The sequence below is a fragment of the Dendrobates tinctorius genome, unplaced genomic scaffold, assembly GCF_039654945.1.
Source record: "Dendrobates tinctorius isolate UK_male_01 unplaced genomic scaffold, ASM3965494v1 ptg000116l, whole genome shotgun sequence".
NCBI lineage: Eukaryota > Metazoa > Chordata > Amphibia > Anura > Dendrobatidae > Dendrobates > Dendrobates tinctorius.
This window is the reverse complement of record NW_027361784.1, coordinates 10714838-10732214: the sequence shown is the minus strand read 5'-3', so window position 1 is coordinate 10732214 and position 17377 is coordinate 10714838. Positions and strand designations below refer to the sequence as shown.

General features: G+C 42.8%; 1 protein-coding gene across 1 annotated transcript in view; it reads right to left on the bottom strand.

Annotated features, from left to right (window-relative positions):
* Positions 1-17377, bottom strand: part of PKHD1L1 (PKHD1 like 1) — a 216907-nt gene that overhangs the window by 34590 nt on the left and 164940 nt on the right. Inside the window, exons 51-62 of the mRNA XM_073590061.1 lie at positions 16529-16617; positions 15474-15628; positions 15244-15373; positions 15037-15155; positions 14550-14679; positions 12600-12773; positions 12275-12378; positions 11958-12084; positions 6476-6597; positions 6049-6139; positions 3654-3802; positions 2763-2885 (exon numbers count right to left, since the gene is read on the bottom strand). Coding sequence (XP_073446162.1) covers positions 2763-2885; positions 3654-3802; positions 6049-6139; positions 6476-6597; positions 11958-12084; positions 12275-12378; positions 12600-12773; positions 14550-14679; positions 15037-15155; positions 15244-15373; positions 15474-15628; positions 16529-16617 — 1513 coding nt within the window. The remainder of the gene's footprint in view (positions 1-2762; positions 2886-3653; positions 3803-6048; positions 6140-6475; positions 6598-11957; positions 12085-12274; positions 12379-12599; positions 12774-14549; positions 14680-15036; positions 15156-15243; positions 15374-15473; positions 15629-16528; positions 16618-17377) is intronic.

Sequence of the window (17377 nt, the reverse complement as noted above, 5' to 3'; positions counted from 1 at the left end):
GGTTATATTTGGTCCAAAAGGTAAGTATATGTGTGACAAAGACAAAAGGATTAAATAGTATATAAAACGATCACTAATAGTATCATCTCGTCACCCCCATGTCAAATTAAACCAATGGATCCGATAGTAATCTTCCCTAGTTAAATAAAGTGCTTACCCATAGTGGCTCAGTATTGCACAGGACAAGGAGAGACCCCTGATGCGCGTTTCACAGTAGCTTTTTCAAGCCGGAGTCAATCTATACATTGAGCTGCTACTGCACAAGGGGATCGCCCTCCCAGGGCTGGTGGGGTACTCGGAGCCGGGCCCGTTGGTTTCAATGGGAGATGTCACGGTAGCTGTGACCCGGTCCGTGGCCCTGGGCGCCCGTTGTAAAAGGGAAATGTCGAGCTTGTGGGTGATGATTAGAGTTTGTGAATAAATGATTTGTGACGCCACCTGTGGTGTTCGGCAATGAAGATGTTAAGCCGACGCTGCAGACAGATCCTCTGGGACAGATGGCGTGGTGCAGCAATGATGGTGTGGCCCTCCACAGGTAGGGCAGTAGTCCCAGGGCAGTGTAGATGAAGAGACAGTCAGGGGGGACGTGGATGGTGCAGTGTTAGGCACAAAGATGTAGCAGTGCTGAATGTGTTGGCGCAGGAATAAGTGGAGGACACCAGGGCATGTAGTTCCAAAGCTTTACTCACAGTCTGTTGTGCGTACAGGTGCCCGCATCCGTGCCGTGTCCTCCAGGTCAGGAGCTCAGCCAACTTCCAGGCAAGATGAAGTACTCCTTTCCAACACTCTGCCAACATAAGTCTTTTCTGAACATCTCCTCTTATAGCGCCTATAGTGAAGTACTCCCAGTACTGAGTTACACTGGAGTTCCTCCTGTCAGATGTTCCTATGAACTCTACTTGTACAGCAGACAGCTGTAGCCTGCTTCGGGGACCCTTGCTACCTAGTCCCGGCTCACTCATGTTGCTGTTGTGCCCCCAAGTCTGGTGTGGGAATAAAGTGATGACAACTTCTATTCCTCCGGTGTCTGCTGCAGGACCATTAGTATCCATACAACCTCAGGGACTGGACCCCGGCCTTGCGCTGTGAACTTGGGAAGGGTTCTGCTCTAACCCTAATCCTTTTCATCAATGTCCCTTTCTTGTGCCAGCGGACCCAGGTCACTGAGGTCGGTTGCAGCACTTACTTCATCCATCCCACTCAGGGGATCTTCACTCTTCCTCTGACTCTGTCAGACTGCCTAAACCCTAAATTCTTCCTGCTCTTTTGGTGCTAACTAAACTCCACCCGCCTCCCAGCACGCTTCATGTTCCAAGCAGGGAGCCACCAAAGGGTGCTTTGCTACACTACTGTGTTGTGTGGGATGCAGGTGTTGGAGCATGGTCAGGTGTCTCCATCTTACCTGAATGGTGGGGTACCACACCTCAGCAGGAGGTGCAATACCTCTGTGGCGACTGAACCCTCAGGGGTGCCACACAAGTACCAAACTATTAGAAAGGGGCCAACACCTTAAAGAATGTTTCTGCCATTCCTGCAGGCAGTTGTGGGGTGCCAGAATTTTCTTTTCTAAATAAATATATTGAGGCAGCAGACTTGGTACTTTCCATGAAAAAAAAATAAGCCCTGTCTATGTAAATTGTAACTTAAGAAATTGATCTACACAGAATTTTTAATTTATTTCAATCTAAAAGAGAAAAAAAATAGTGTTCCAAAGGAGTCACATCACAATTTCGCCATCTGTTGGACAAATACTCATATATACCGCACACAATTCGGTTTCTATTGGGCATTAATAGCAAAATTGTCTTTCTGGAATATGTATAACATGTTTACCCCAGGAACGTGTAAAGAAAAAGCAAGTCGGCACTGCCAATACTCATGCCGATGTGAGACTGTCATGTCCATACTGCTCGTGGAGGCTGAACCCCGAGATCTCGGGTGCTAGTGCAGAAAACACAATGTATGGATCCAATAAGAGGGAAGAATAACATAGCACTCACCAATCCAGGTGAAAAAGTCCGCTTTATTTAGCAATCCACATTAAAACTTCATGGCCGGGAGGCTGGAGGGAGGAGTGAGCAATGTCTGATGATGGCCGTTTCGTGCTTACTGGCACCCGTCGAAGTCCTAGTAAGCACGAAACGGCCATTGTCAGACATTGCTCACTCCTCCCTCCAGCCTCCCAGCCATGAAGTTTTAATGTGGATTGCTAAATAAGCGGACTTTTTCACCTGGATCGGTGAGTGCTATGCTATTCTTTCCTCTAATTGGATGTTTACGCCAGGGATCACATATTTTATGTTTATATAAATCAGAATAAGGCAATAAGGTGCTCAAGTAGCGTCCCATCCCTTATGTAGCAAACAAGGAACTTGGCACTCGTATTAGATGAAAAGATAGTGACAATTTATTTCACCAAAATTGCCTTCCAAAATATGCATTACGTTTCGACCATCTGGACCTCAGATGCGCCAGTGAAAAGCAAGCACCTTCATATTGCGGGGTTCCGCTAAGACACAGCGCTTTTTCTCTTTTGATGTCTGTCTCTTTACGGATTTTATGTGCATCTGAGGAAGGTCTAGATGACCGAAACGTCACATTCTGTGAGGCAATTTTGGTGAAATAAAGTATCACTATCTTTTTATCTACTACAAGTGCCAAATATTTATGTTAAATCTGTAAGAAGAAAAAACAGTATCCCGACAGATATGTCAATGGAGAAGAGTACAGATGTGAACACACACTTAATTTTGCATACTTACGGAGATCTGCACTGTTTTGTTAGATATTTGGTGAGTGATTGCTGCGGGGGTGTAGATTATAGAAAGTACACCAATTCCATTTTCTGCTAGAAACACATCAGAGATCTGCACTGACGATGTTACCTATAAAGACAAAGACGCGAGGGACTTAGAAAATAAGTATGCAAATTGTAATCCTACAAGTCAATATCGACTCTTGCAATACGACTTAGGATAAAAGCCAAATCAGAATCTCAATTTGCAGAAACAGTGTTTCGGGGTTATTGCCCCTCATCAGTGCAAAGTGTAAGATCTGAGTTGGCTAGGTGAGAGGCTAAGTTTGGGATTTAAGGGGCAAGGTTTCTTTTTGTAGAGTGTGACATGCCAGTGTGAGGAGGCTTAAACGCCTTGCATGCTCCTCTGGGAAATGATCACAGAAGTATCTTCTGACATGACACAATAACAGATGAAATCAGACAATTTCAGACTTGAATGGGCAGTGGTGGCACACTGAAAAGTGACTAAACTCCCTGGTGGCATCTCTCTACGTTATTTCATAAGATTCCCCTAAAAGGGAACCTGTCAGATTGACAACGCAGTTTGATATGCAGGCAACATGTGATAAAGAATAAGGAGGTAAATAGAATTAAGTTATTAAAGGTTGTATAAAAAATTCTGAGCAAATTTTCATTTATCTAGAACTCTGCTAATTTATGACTCCTTGACAGAGTAGGACCGCCCACCGGACTCCTTAGCCTAAAATGAGCAGTTTTAAAAAAAATAAATCATATCGTCCATATAATAATCTGCTCAGCTTCTCCTGCTCTATAACTTGGTACCAGCAGATCAGAACAGGTTCCCTACAAGACAAGATATCTCCTTTAAGTAGGCAGCTGTATCTTCACACATTACCTGGACGTAGATACCATAATCCCAGCATTTCCATAATTTAAATCCTCTTATAAGTGAACAGTTGGGAAGCCCGTCTTGATTCATGTAGATACCATATAATCCGCCATAGGCTTCATTGTTAAACCACTGCAGACTGGGATCAGTGAGGCCTGTGGGAATAATGATATGTTATTACTGGCTATGATAGTTTTTATATTTACTGCAGTCACATGCAGTGTATGGTATTGGGCACATCACAAGGTAGATTCTGTTTACTACAACTTTATGAAGAGAGAAGTGTCAGTTTTGCAGGAATTTTAAAGGTTTCGTCTGAGATTTAAAATGATTTGCCAAACAGTAAGAAATGGAATAAAATGAAAAAATAACCAAATCCTCACCAGTGGTCACTGCCAAACCTGCGGATCCATCATATTTATCATGCATGTGACCTCTGCAGCCAATCATCAGACTCAGCCGTAATGTGCTGTACATACTAGCATTGCCAATAAGTCTAGCAGACATGAGAACAATGTACATAATGTGCAGGATTAGTAGGAACCACTAGAGCGGCAGGGAATTTAGCAGGTGAGTAAGTTACTTACTTATTTTTGTTTTACACTAGTTTCTGCTATACGCCACCTTAAAGGGAATCTGTCACCTATTTTTTGGCCTATCAGCTGCCGGCACCGCCATCAGGGGCTTATCTACAGCATTCTGTAATGCTGTAGATAAGCCTCCGATGTAACCTGAAAGAGAAGAAAAATGAGTTCTATTATACTCATCCAGGGGCGGTCTGGGTCCGGTCCGGGTCCGGAGGGCGTCGCAGTCCGGTCCGGCGCCTCTCATCTTCTAGCAATGACGTCCTCTTTGCTTCCCGACGCGGCTCCAGCGCAGGCGCACTGCTCTGCCCTGTTGAAGGCAGAGCAGAGTGTACTGGAGTGCAAAGGCGCTGGACCGCTTCCGGCGCCTGAGCACTGCAGTACTCTGCTTTACCATCAACAGGGCAGAGCAGTGCGCCTACGCCGGAGCCGCGACGGGAAGCAAAGAAGAGGACGTCATCGCTAGAAGATGGGAGGCGCCAGAGCGGACCGCAACACCCTCCGGACCCGGACCGCCCCTGGGTGACTATAATATAACTCATTTCTCTTCTCTTTCAGGTTACATCAGGGGCTTATCTACAGCATTCTGTAATGGTGTGGATAAGCCTCTGATCGCGGTGCCGGCAGCTTATAGACCAAAAAATAGGTGACAGATTCCCTTTAAAGTGAACCTGTCAGCAGAATTTTTCTCAGTAAATTACAGATATTGTCATGTTGCCGATGTCATACTAATTAAAATGATACCTGGGGTGAAGAAATCCATCTTGTAGTTCTTGTGTAATCAGTGTTAGAAGTTTATAGTTAATGATATGCTCGTGCTCCGGTTTGGGACTGTAGGCACAGTCTTATCTTCCTGCTCTAAGCTAGAGAAACCAAGGAAAGACCTGCCCACAGGCCGCTCCAAAGCACAGTCTGTCTCTATGATGAGGAACATATTTGTGCTTTGGGGCGGCCGATGGGCAGGTCTTTCCTTGGTTTCTCTGGCTTATAGCAGGAAAATAAGACTCTGCCTAAAGTCCCATGGGCATATAATTAACTGAAAACTTCTAACAAGATGGACTTTTTCACCCCAGGTATCATTTTAATCAGTATAACAGTGCCAACCTGATACTGTCTGTAGTTTACTTAGCAAAATCCTGCTGACAGGTTCACTTTAATAAAATCCTGGGCAAACCCTCTAACACAGGGTTCCCCAACTCCAGTCCTCAAGGCCCACCAACAGGTCATGTTTTCAGGATTTCCTTAGTATTGCCCAGGTGATAATTGCATCACCTGTACAATACAAGGGAAATCCTGAAAACATGACCTGTTGGTGGGCCTTGAGGACTGGAGTTGGGGAACCCTGCTCTAACATATTGGTATGTTCTAATACTGCCAACCATGCAATACCTTAGATCCAACTCTTGAGCACAACTACAAGATATGGCTGCACCACATGCTAAATTGCAATCATCTATCATGTTTCAATGTGACTTTAAACCGTGGACATTTCACTTATTAGATCTGATGCTGTTTCTTTACAGACGTGTTGTCAGCGCTGTAGACAATAACAGACACCAGGAGCAGTGGCGGAGCCTCATGGCGTAAACCAGGGATGGTAAGTCAAACAGAGTTTGATTTTTTTAAAACAAACAATAGTCTGTGAACAGGTGCTTTTCCAAAAACAAAAAAAATCGCTTTAAGGCTGGTGACAAAGACCCACTTGGCTGTTTCCATATCGTAGGTCGACATATCACCTGTTTAGCAGAACTGTCCACATTATGACATCCATAGTAGTGGTCTAGTTTCTTTGTTATTATATTACTCCTGTTACTCACTTTGGCAAACTTCTCCATCGATGCGATATCCAGCTCTTTCAAACCCAGAAACCACGTTATTCTGCAGGACAATATCAGTTCCTTCACTAATCTAGAATATAAAACAAGACAGATTTTGGGTCAGGGATTGGCTTCCTGCAACCACCACTAGAGAGAGCTCACTGCATACAATACAATAGTAATACAGTATACGGTAAGCTCTTCAGCTCCCTCTAGTGGTGGCTTCAGACAGGCACAATATTGTCTTTTAAACCTACAGTGTCTATGCAGGGAATTTGCTGATTTGTACAAAACAATTCTGACCAATATAAAGATATAATACTTATAAACATAAAATCATCTGCACTGAATTCTCAACATAATGATAAAAAGGGTTAGATTCATTCAATCCTCATCACACTGATTGGCGCCAAACAACCGTACTTACATCTATTGCAGCGTGCCATAGGATATTGTTTACTTCCTCGCGGTCTTGGTATGTGCCAGGCCAAACTGCAAGGGCTACCAGATTTCTCCTTATATTTATATTTTCTCCCCATACTCTGATTCCTACAAATAAGAATTTACAATTCATATATTTATTAATTCAGCATTAACAAAGGATAAAGCAACCAGTATGGAGCCATCCCAGGAATATTATGATGGAGAATTGTATTATGGAATTTTCAGGACTGTCTCACAACCCCTTTCTATATGCTCCCAATGCTACAATATTAATATCATACAGAGGATCCCCTTCTTCATTCCCCCTTTGCTAGGTGCCAAGGCGGAGAGTTGCTTGTGGGTCGCCCCTCACACCCAGGGCACTCGGGGTACTCGGTACCGGGCCGGTGTCAGGGGGAATGTGTGTCACAGCAGCGGTGACCCGGTCCGTGGCCCTGGGCGCCCAATATCAATGGCGGTGATGTTAATGGTGTAATAGTTTATTTGGATAGTTCGTGACGCCACCCGTGGTGTTTGGCAAGTAAGATGTTAAGCCAGCGCTGCATGTAGATCCACTGGGACTGATGGTGTGGTACAGCAAAGATGGTGTAGCTCCCCACAGGTGGAGCTGTAGTCCCAGGGCAGTGTAGGTGCAATGGACGAGGAGAGGCGCAGAATGGTATAGAGGCTGGTACCCAGATGTGGCGGTGCTGGAATAAATGGAGGACAACAGAGTATGCGGTTCCAAAGCTTTACTCACTGTTTGCAGTTCACACAACTGCCTGCCTCCGCACTGTGTTCTTCGGGTCAGGGCCCCAGCCAACCTCCAGGCAGGATAGGATTCTCCCTTTCACACTCCGCCAACATGTACCTTACTGATCGACTCCTCCAATGCGCCTTTAGGTGCGAAGCACTCCAGTACTTAGCTACCCTGGAATGCCTCTCTCTAGGTGTTCCTAGTCTTTACTTGTATGACAGACAGCTGTAGCCTGCTTCGGGGACTTCTCTCTGCGTCCCGGCATTCTATTCAGTTGCTGTTGTGTCCCAAGTCTATGATGGGAGTAAGGCGTTAGTGGCTCACTACTCCTCCGGTGTCTGTTGCCGGACATAAAGATCCAATCAACCTCGGGGACCGGGCCCCGGCCTTTGCGCTCTGGACTGGAAGGGTTCTCTCTCTTTCTCAACCAGCTTCCCACGGTCCTTCTATTCTCCTTCGTTCCGATCTGTTCTATCTTTCTTATGGAATCTGTAGTCTCCAGTCTACGTCTCTTTCTTTCTGTTCCTTTCCCGTGCCAGCTGGCTCAGGTCACTGAGGCAGCTGCAGCACTCCTTCCTCCATCCCTCTTCCAGGGATCCTCACTCCTGTCTGAGTGACTTCCTTTCTCTGGGACTCACCCGAGACTGACCTTCTGTCAGACTGATCTGAAATCCTACACCTTCCCTCTCTTTTATAGCTAACTCCACCCGCCTCCCCAGCACCTCTCGTGTTACGAAGCCAGGGACCACAAAAGACAACCCATGACCTTTCCAGCATAAAGCATGGATGGGTCCCTGCTGAACTATCCTGTGTGTTTGGTGCAGGTGTTGGAATGTGAAAGGGAGTTCCCACCCTACCTGGATGGTGGGGTACCACACCTTAGGAGAAGATGCAGTACCTCTGTGGCGACTGAAGCCTCAGGGGCGGCACACTTGATATCGGAGGCAGGCGCTGGGGAGCAAATGTATGGCTTACTGCAACTTCAGCTCTTTTCGGTGGAAATTTCTACAGGGCTGATCATGATGGGACAACCCCTTTAAACTTATAACTTTTTTTTCTTCGACATAGCCTATTCTGGGCTTGTTTTTTTCAGTTGTAGTTCAAATGACACTCTTTAGTATTTATTGGTTCTATTTCTATTTCATCCATTTTAAGTTTATGCTTAGAACATACAACACTGCCCTTCACCTCTCCAAACAAACCTATTTCAACACCCTCATCACCTCACTGTCCAATAACCCGAAACGTCTCTGACACTTTTCATTCTCTACTCAATCCAAGAGTACAGGCCCCAACCACGGAGCTCCGAGCTGACGATCTGGCCAATTACTTCAAAGAAAAAATTGACCAGATCCGACAGGAAATTATCTCCCAATCACCTCATACCATGTACTGTCCTCCCTCCCCCACTGCATCGAACTCACTCTCTGATTTTGAACCAGTCACAGAAGAAGAAGTAAGCAGGCTCCTTGCATCTTCTCGCCCAACTACTTGCACCAGTGACCCATTTCCGTCACAGCTCCTTCAGTCCCTTTCCCCTGCTGTCACCCCTCACCTAACTAAAATATTTAACCTCTCTCTCTCTTCTGGTATTTTTCCCTTCTCATTTAAGCATGCCATCATACATCCACTACTTAAAAAACCATCCCTCGACCAAAACTGTGCCGCTAACTATAGACCTGTCTCTAATCTTCCCTTCATCTCTAAACTCCTGGAACGCCTGGTCCACTCCCGTCTTATCCGCTATCTCTCAGAAAACTCTCTTCTCGACCCTCTCCAATCCGGTTTCCGCTCTTTACACTCCACTGAAACTGCCCTCACTAAAGTCTCTAATGATCTGCTAACAGCTAAATCAAATGGTCACTACTCCATGCTAATTCTCTTGGATCTCTCTGCAGCATTCGACACTGTGGATCATCAGCTCCTCCTCACTATGCTCCGTTCCATTGGCCTCAAGGATACCGTTCTCTCCTGGTTCTCCTCCTTTCTCTCCGACCGCTCCTTTACTGTATCTTTTGCCAGTTCCTCCTCCTCTCATCTTCCCCTTACTGTTGGGGTCCCCCAAGGATCGGTTCTAGGTCCCCTCCTCTTCTCCTTGTACACTGCCCCTATTGGTCAAACAATCAGTAGATTTGATTTCCAGTACCATCTCTATGCTGATGACACCCAATTATACGCTTCTTCTCCTGACATCACGCCAGCCTTTCTAGAAAACACCGGCGATTGTCTAAACGCTGTGTCTAATATCATGTCCTCACTATATCTGAAACTGAACCTGTCAAAGACTGAACTCCTGGTGTTTCCTCCCTCTACTAATGTACCTATACCCGACATTGCCATTTCTGTGTGTGGTTCCACTATTACTCCCCAGCAACAGGCCCGCTGTCTTGGGGTCATACTTGATTCCGAGCTTTCCTTTGCCCCCCACATTCGATCACTGGCTCGCTCTTGTCATCTGCACCTCAAAAACATTTCTAGAATTCGACCTTTTCTTACCTTTGACTCTGCAAAAACTCTTACTGTTTCTCTTATTCATTCTCGTCTCGACTATTGTAACTCTCTTCTAATCGGTCTCCCTCTTACCAAACTCTCCCCCCTCCAATCTGTCTTGAATGCTGCAGCCAGGATCATATTCCTCACCAATCGTTACACCGATGCCTCTACCTTGTGCCAGTCATTACACTGGCTACCCATCCACTCCAGAATTCAGTATAAACTTATTACCCTCACTCACAAAGCCCTCCATGGCTCAGCACCACCCTACATCTCCTCCCTTGTTTCAGTATACCACCCTACCCGCGCCCTCCGTTCTGCTGATGACCTGAGATTAGCATCCTCAATAGTCAGAACCTCCCACTCCCGTCTCCAAGACTTTACACGTGCCGCGCCAATTCTTTGGAATGCACTTCCCAGGTCAATACGATTAGTCCCCAATCCCCACAATTTTAAGCGTGTCCTGAAAACGCATTTATTCAGACTGGCCTACCACCCCAACACATTAACCTAATCTATCCCTGTGTGGCAGAGCCAAAAGTTTTACCATAACCAGGTTCCCCGCATCATGTTCCCACATGCTTTATGCCTCCATTAGCCCTCTGTGTCTGTACTGTTACACACTTACCCTGATTGTATGGACCAGTCATAATGTTAACTGTTACCACCCACCTTTCGTGTCTCCCTCTTTCCTCATAGACTGTAAGCTTGCGAGCAGGGCCCTCTTTCCTCTTGGTATTTGTTATAATCTACTGTATGTGATTATTGTTATGCTGTAATGTCTATTGTCTGTACAAATCCCCTCTGAAATGTAAAGTGCTGCGGAATATGTTGGCGCTATAAAAATAAAATTTATTATTATTATTATTATTATTATTATTATTTGGGGGAACAAACGATCTTTATTTCCTTTCCGACATTGGGCATAATAGTACGCCCATGCTGGACTCTCCCTGTTTGATGCGGGCTCCTAACAACTGATCTATACAGCTGACATATGCTCAAAACAGCTGCAGGTGGAATCGCAATCCACACGTGGCTGTTAAGTAGTTAAATGCCACTGTCAATCTCTGACAGCGGGATTTAACTTGCGCTTACTGGAAGCACGTTGCTAATCCCGCCCATCGGTGACCCCGTCACATGATCGCGGGTCACCGATGGGTCGGCATGACAATCAGAGATCTGCAGCAGACCTCTAAGGTTGTCATTGCCAGAATGCTGTGAGGGCCACCCCGTGGTGGCGCTCATAGCAAGTGAGCATTTTTGCTACACACAAGTGATCTGATCATCGCCTGTGTGTATCAGAAGCGATGTATTGCAGCTTCTAATCTCCCATGGAGACTATTGAAGAATGCAAAAAGTAAAAAAAAAAAAAAAAATGAAAAAAAATATATATATAAAAGTTGAAATCTCCCCCCTTTCGCCCCATTCACAATAAAACAATAAAAAAGAAATCAAATATACACATATTTGGTATCACTGCATTCAGAATTGCATGATCTATCAATATAAAAAAATAATTAACCCGATCGCTAAACGGCGTAATGAGAAAAAAATTCAAAACACCAGAATTTTTTGGTCGCTGCTAAATTGCAATAATGGGAGAACAAAAGATTGTATCTGCACCAAAATAGTATCAATAAAAACCATCAGCTCAGCGCACAAAAAATAAGCCCTCACCCAACCCGAGATCACGAAAAATGGAGACATTACGGGTCTCGGAAAATGGCGCCGTTTTTTATTTTTTTAAGAAATTTGGGATTTTTTTTAACCACTTAAATAAAAAAGAACCTAGACTTTGAACTTGTAATGACCTGGAGAATAATAATGCCAGGTTAGTTTTAGCATTTAGCGAACATGGTAAAAAAAAAAAAAGCTGTGGAATTGCACATTTTTTGCAATTTCACCACGCTTGGCATTTTTTCTCGGTTTTCCAGTACACAATATGTTAAAGCCAATGGTGTCGTTCAAAAGCTAGTACTGGTCAGTGCATCGCCACTTTGCCGATTATTCTACCTATCGTCAACCCGCTCAGCTTCCAAGTGCGTTCTCTCCTGGTGCTAACTCTGTACTCAAAGGTGACTCTTCCACCATTTGCCACTTTCCACTTTACCACCTGAGCGCCACCATATCTTTTCACTTCTGTCTTGGTTGGCATTACCCACTAGATAAGGTCCATTTGCATCCCTGCTCTGGGGTCCCTTTTTTTCTATGTCCACCTGTCTGTTACATTTACCTTCTCCTACAGTGAAGTGAATAACGTTGTCATCAATGTCGAGTCCGTTTGTGTAAAACACACCAATAGCTGGAGAAAACCCATTATGGAAGGCACATCCCTTAACGTAGGATTCATTTGATGATACCTATAAATAACAGACAAAGAGAAGACAAGTGTTGTTCTTTTTTTGGAATCAAGATATATTTTTACAAAAAGCTTCACTTCCACCATTTTGACATGAGAATATAGAATATGAAATTCTTGTAACTTTCCCAATTTTTCTTTTTTTTTCAAAATAAATAGGAACAAGTAAGTGAAAGTCTGTGACAACCCACCTCTCCAAGATTGAGGAAAGCCAGTGAGTAACGCGGGTCTGTGGGATCTCTGTAACCTTCTTGCCCAGTGTGGTAAAATTCCACATTCTCAATTTTTGCACTACCTTCAAAAACATAATATTTCAATGATCAGTAAAGCCTCCTGATATGATTGGCCCCTAGTCTTGTTTATAAGGCAAAAATACGGGAAGCACATGACAAAACAGACTCAACAGTACTCTGTGGGGTCAGCACTGTGACCGGTGGTATCAGGTATTTTTCTGAGCCGGACAGAGACCCTCTCCTTTATTACAGAAACAATTAGCATTGGTAAGAGTTACAATACCTCGATATTCCACATCGTTGGCTGAAAATGTGCTGACGAGAACTCGGGCTCCAAATGATTCACGGTACCAACCAGGGTAGTCCTCACCAATGATCTTAATATTCCTACTAAGTAAAGCAACGTCAGCCGCCAGAGTGTAATTCAGGGTCGTGTTTGGCACTTGATAGGTGTTAGCTGGAGGAAAAAAAACAATAAAAAATTGCTAAAATATAAATAAAAAACACATAATATTAGTTTACTCTTTCCTACATAGTAATAGTTGCACTTGTATTCCATTGTTATATTTATTTGATTGCTTGTATTTAAATGCTCCATCTAATGTCAGACAACTTGATCTCATCAGATAGATAATGTGATAAACAGACAATCTGCAGATCACTTAAACCCAAACAGTCGCTCCATAGTGCCGGCCGCTAGGTATCTCCCATGTGTTTAACTTCCTGTCAACTGCCTGTTGTCAAGTTTAATCCTACCAGCAGAAGAGCTGAGATAGGTAAAGTCCTGCCTCTTCCTGTAATCTTTCTTCTGCTGCTCACCTGTCTATCAAACTGCATACAGGCATAACAGACAGGTGGGCTTTCACTTCATTGGTCAAGGGCAAGAGCAATGCATGCTGGGAACAAGGGAAAGTAAGTTCCAATACCAATATATCTGTCAGAACGCTGATGACGAGGAATTGTTCACTCAGAAAAACAGCAAGTGGAAGTTACAGAGCATGAGTATCAAGGATATTTTCGTCGGATCTATTACACTAGTATCTGTAGCAAAAGCAGCTTCAGCTTGTTGTGGGGGATAACAGTAACAAGACATATTTTTGGTGAAGAGGCAGGTACATTTTAAACATATGAGGTCCTCTTGAGACATATGCCCATTTTTGTTGTTTTTTTTCAATTGTTTTTATTTGTTATTGTCAATCTTAAGTTTATGAATTTTGATTGGCTCATTGTATTTTGATTTTATGTCTTCCGGTGTTTTAACTGTATTCTGTCTTTTGATCAGAGGATGGAGCTCATTTGGCATAGACATAAAATGCATAAAAGAGGACCTGTCACCAGATGGATAAGTTTTTGCACTTACTTTTTTCTCACTACTCAGCTGACTATCCTGTTTTTATTTCTTTTTTTAATTCACCATACAGTTCCAGAGATATGGGACTTTTTAATTATCCCTATTTATTATGGTCTTTGTCAAGGGGGCGTGGCTCACAGGATTATCTGGGGGCGTGTCTTTAGGTTGCAATGCATAATTATCCTATGAACAACGCCCCCTTAGTAAGGTCTTTGAGAAAAATGTATTAAATAAAAAGATCCCTAGCTCGGGAACTGTATGGCCAATTTAAAAAAAAAAAATAAAAAAAACTACCGTACATTCTCAGAGGTTCAGCAGGAATAAAGTAAGAGCAAAAACTGGTGACTTTTGACGTGGCGACATCTCCTTGTTAATTGTATTTCCTCAGTATGCCATTCCATCCCCCTGAGCGTGAGAATTATTCAGTTGACCATATTTGTTTCATTTAGTCTACATCCTCCTACATGGAGAGTATTCAGCTTGTATAAGGAGTTGTCCCTATTTGAGCTTCATATTGATGTAGACAAGTAATTAATCCAGGAGATATTTGGAGTCGTTAAGGAATACTTCCCTAATATGAAGCAATTGACCTTTTGCCTATCAATTCATTTCAATGAGTACAAAAAAAAAAATTTAAAAAACTTTCAATTCAGCTTACTACTTATGTACTAGAAATAATTAACCCAGGAGACTTACTCAGCACCAATGAGTTCCTTACCAATTGCACATGATATGGGTGGACCTCATTACAAGTAGCCAACTCTACCCACTGTAGCTAATCCACTCATTATAGAAACGTTGTGATATTCATGAACTGTAACCAGATGGTCCAAACCAGAAAACACCTTTTTAATTTTAATTATCTTTTACTCTGTCATTTACCCGAGTGGTTGAAGCTCAAGGTCTCATTTAGAGTGAGGGTCATCTTGTCAGAAGAAACAGCGATGATATTCCTGGTTTCTGTCTGCCAGGCACTATAACTGGTAGTGGTGATCAGAATATCTTCTCCCACCTTGTAAAGGAAAATGTGGCAGAATGTAAGCAATCATTTTTTTATTTAAGAATCTTCAATAATGTCGAGATCCAATAGTATAGTTAGTCAAATAAAATACTTCCGGGGCAACCCAAAACAAACTTTACAAATTCAAGTTTATTTAGAGAATCTGATTGTGGATTACTAATCGTCTGTCTTCTAAATAATTTCTTACTTTGTATTTTTGCAAGATTGGACAATATGAAGCATATGATGCAACCTCTCGAAGGATGAGATGACCATAATGACCAATCCAAACCCAGCTATGATGTTTGAAAGTTGAGTCACATTTAACTTTTCTGTTCCTCAGAATGAACAAAAAATGATGAAACTCACCTTCCAATCTACCGCATCTGTGACATTGATGATTTGTGATCCTGCTGATACAGTATTTGCCAGCTTTGTTCTATACACAGAGCGAGGAAGTCCATGTAGGTCCAGTTGACCAAACACCCCTACACAAAAAGGATGAGGAAATGGACACTTACATTTATAATGTCCACATTGCATTCGGATGACTACAACATTTAGATTTCAATTTACCTAAAACCTTTGAGCCTTGGTTTGGTCCATCCGGCAATGACAACTCTGGACTTGAATGATTTCCTCTTAGTATAATATGTAATTCACCTTGGAATGGGTTGTCCTCTGTTCCTCCTATCAATCTTCCACCCTACTCATAATCAAAGAAGAGAAGAATTTTCAGTAACGTTTATAGATACATTTTTGAAAATTAAATTCTGACCTGATATGATTGTACTTGTGTTCTTCACCTGGATGAAAATGTACGTGGCACTGAGTACTGTTGTATTGAAGGTGGGCACAGCCGAACCTGTCGAGTTGTCAGTGAGATTCCTCATTTCCAGGACCCCATAAATAGTGAGTTTATTCAAGGATGGGACTTGTATGTCAGCTATAACCCACTTGCCTGGAAGAAAAGGACAAGAACCCTATCCATAAATCAACAGAATTCAACATTTATTTCTTACCGATAACCCGCATTGACTCTAACAAGCTCAGATATCATAGCAGAAAAGATCTGTATATTCATCGGTCACGACTGGATACCTAAAGCGTCAATCGCCAAAAACAACTCAAGTATCTATAAAAGTATTTCCCAATCAGGATATCCTGGAAACTGCTCAAAGCTTCCAGAAAAGACGACCACAGTACCTTTTACAGTGGGAATGGACTAGTTTCATCCCGTTTAAAATGTTTGAAAAGCAATTACCAAACGTATATAGTCTAGAATCCCATCCTAACCATTGTTTGTAATTTCCATATAACAAAGAGTATGTCCCATGAGCAGCATTTAATACCTCGGTCATAATGGTGAGAAATGTATGAGCAATGGTAGTTCAAGTCCGGCAACATTTAGCGATCTTGAGAATGGTGGACCCAAAGACTGTCTGTGACAATGAAACAGTAGTGCACATGTGTGACCATGGCTGCCTTCACTTCTATGGGTCTTTGGAAGTGGTAGTGCACATGTGTGACCGCAGCTGCCATAGACAGTGTACTGTGTGACTATGATTGTTGGAGATTCCAGCAGTCAGACTTTTACTAATTATTTAGTGATGACTGAACATGCTCAGATAAGGTGTTATCGAAGCATGCTCGTATCCCTGCACGTGTTATGGCTGTCAAAACAACCGCAAGACATGCAGCCGCGGGGACTCCAACATATGAATATATTATTCGAGCATGTTGAAGACACTCGGTTAGCACACAAGCGTGCTCGGATAACATTTCATACCAGCATGTTTGCTTATACATACATTATACATGTATTACCCGTGGATAAGGTTAATAAAGTGAACATAGTTACCTGATGGAATCACGACACTGGATCCCTCTGTCGGGACAGTATAATTGTTTTCTGGTGATGATTCCCAGAAGGAACGGTTGGACCATAAACTGGAAAGATGAAATAATTGTTTTATACAAGTTCACATATCAGCTAGTTTAATCACAAAGGTCATGGATACGGATCACACGCTACTCTCTTCTTGATCCCACAGGTAAATATAGACAAAAATGGGACCCTATAATATCAAGTTTATAACATATTTGGTCCATGTGTCCGATTTTATCGTCACCATGCAAAAAAAAATTCTAATCATCTCCGACATACTGCATTGCACAGTAAAAAGCATACAGCACTCAGATGCTCTGGTTTTTTTTCATGGACCCATTCACTTTGTTGCGCAAAACGTTTCTAGTGCATTTTTAACAAATTATAATATGCAGCATAGGAAAATTAGAAAAATATGAATATTTTATCTAGGAAAGTATAGTGGTGAAAAATCGGAATGTGATTTTTAATCAGACAGCACACCACTGACCCGAGTCATTCTATAGGACTGTTCAGATGAATTATTTTTTTTCTCAGTCCATCTGTCCGTGAGAAGAAAATCTCAGCATACATTACTTTCATCTGCGTGTTGGATGAGACTCACACATTGAAGTCTATGGGTGCAAGAGAAAAAAAATTAGAGCGGCATCCAATTTTTACGAATAGATTTCTGTTATAAACCTAAGAAACTGTATGTGATCATGTACATGTTTTGATTTAGTTGTATAAAATAGATCGATCATGGACATCACAAGGATATGAAACGAATGAAACAATCGGACACATGGATCGCACATGGATGAAAATCTTATAAAAATAAGA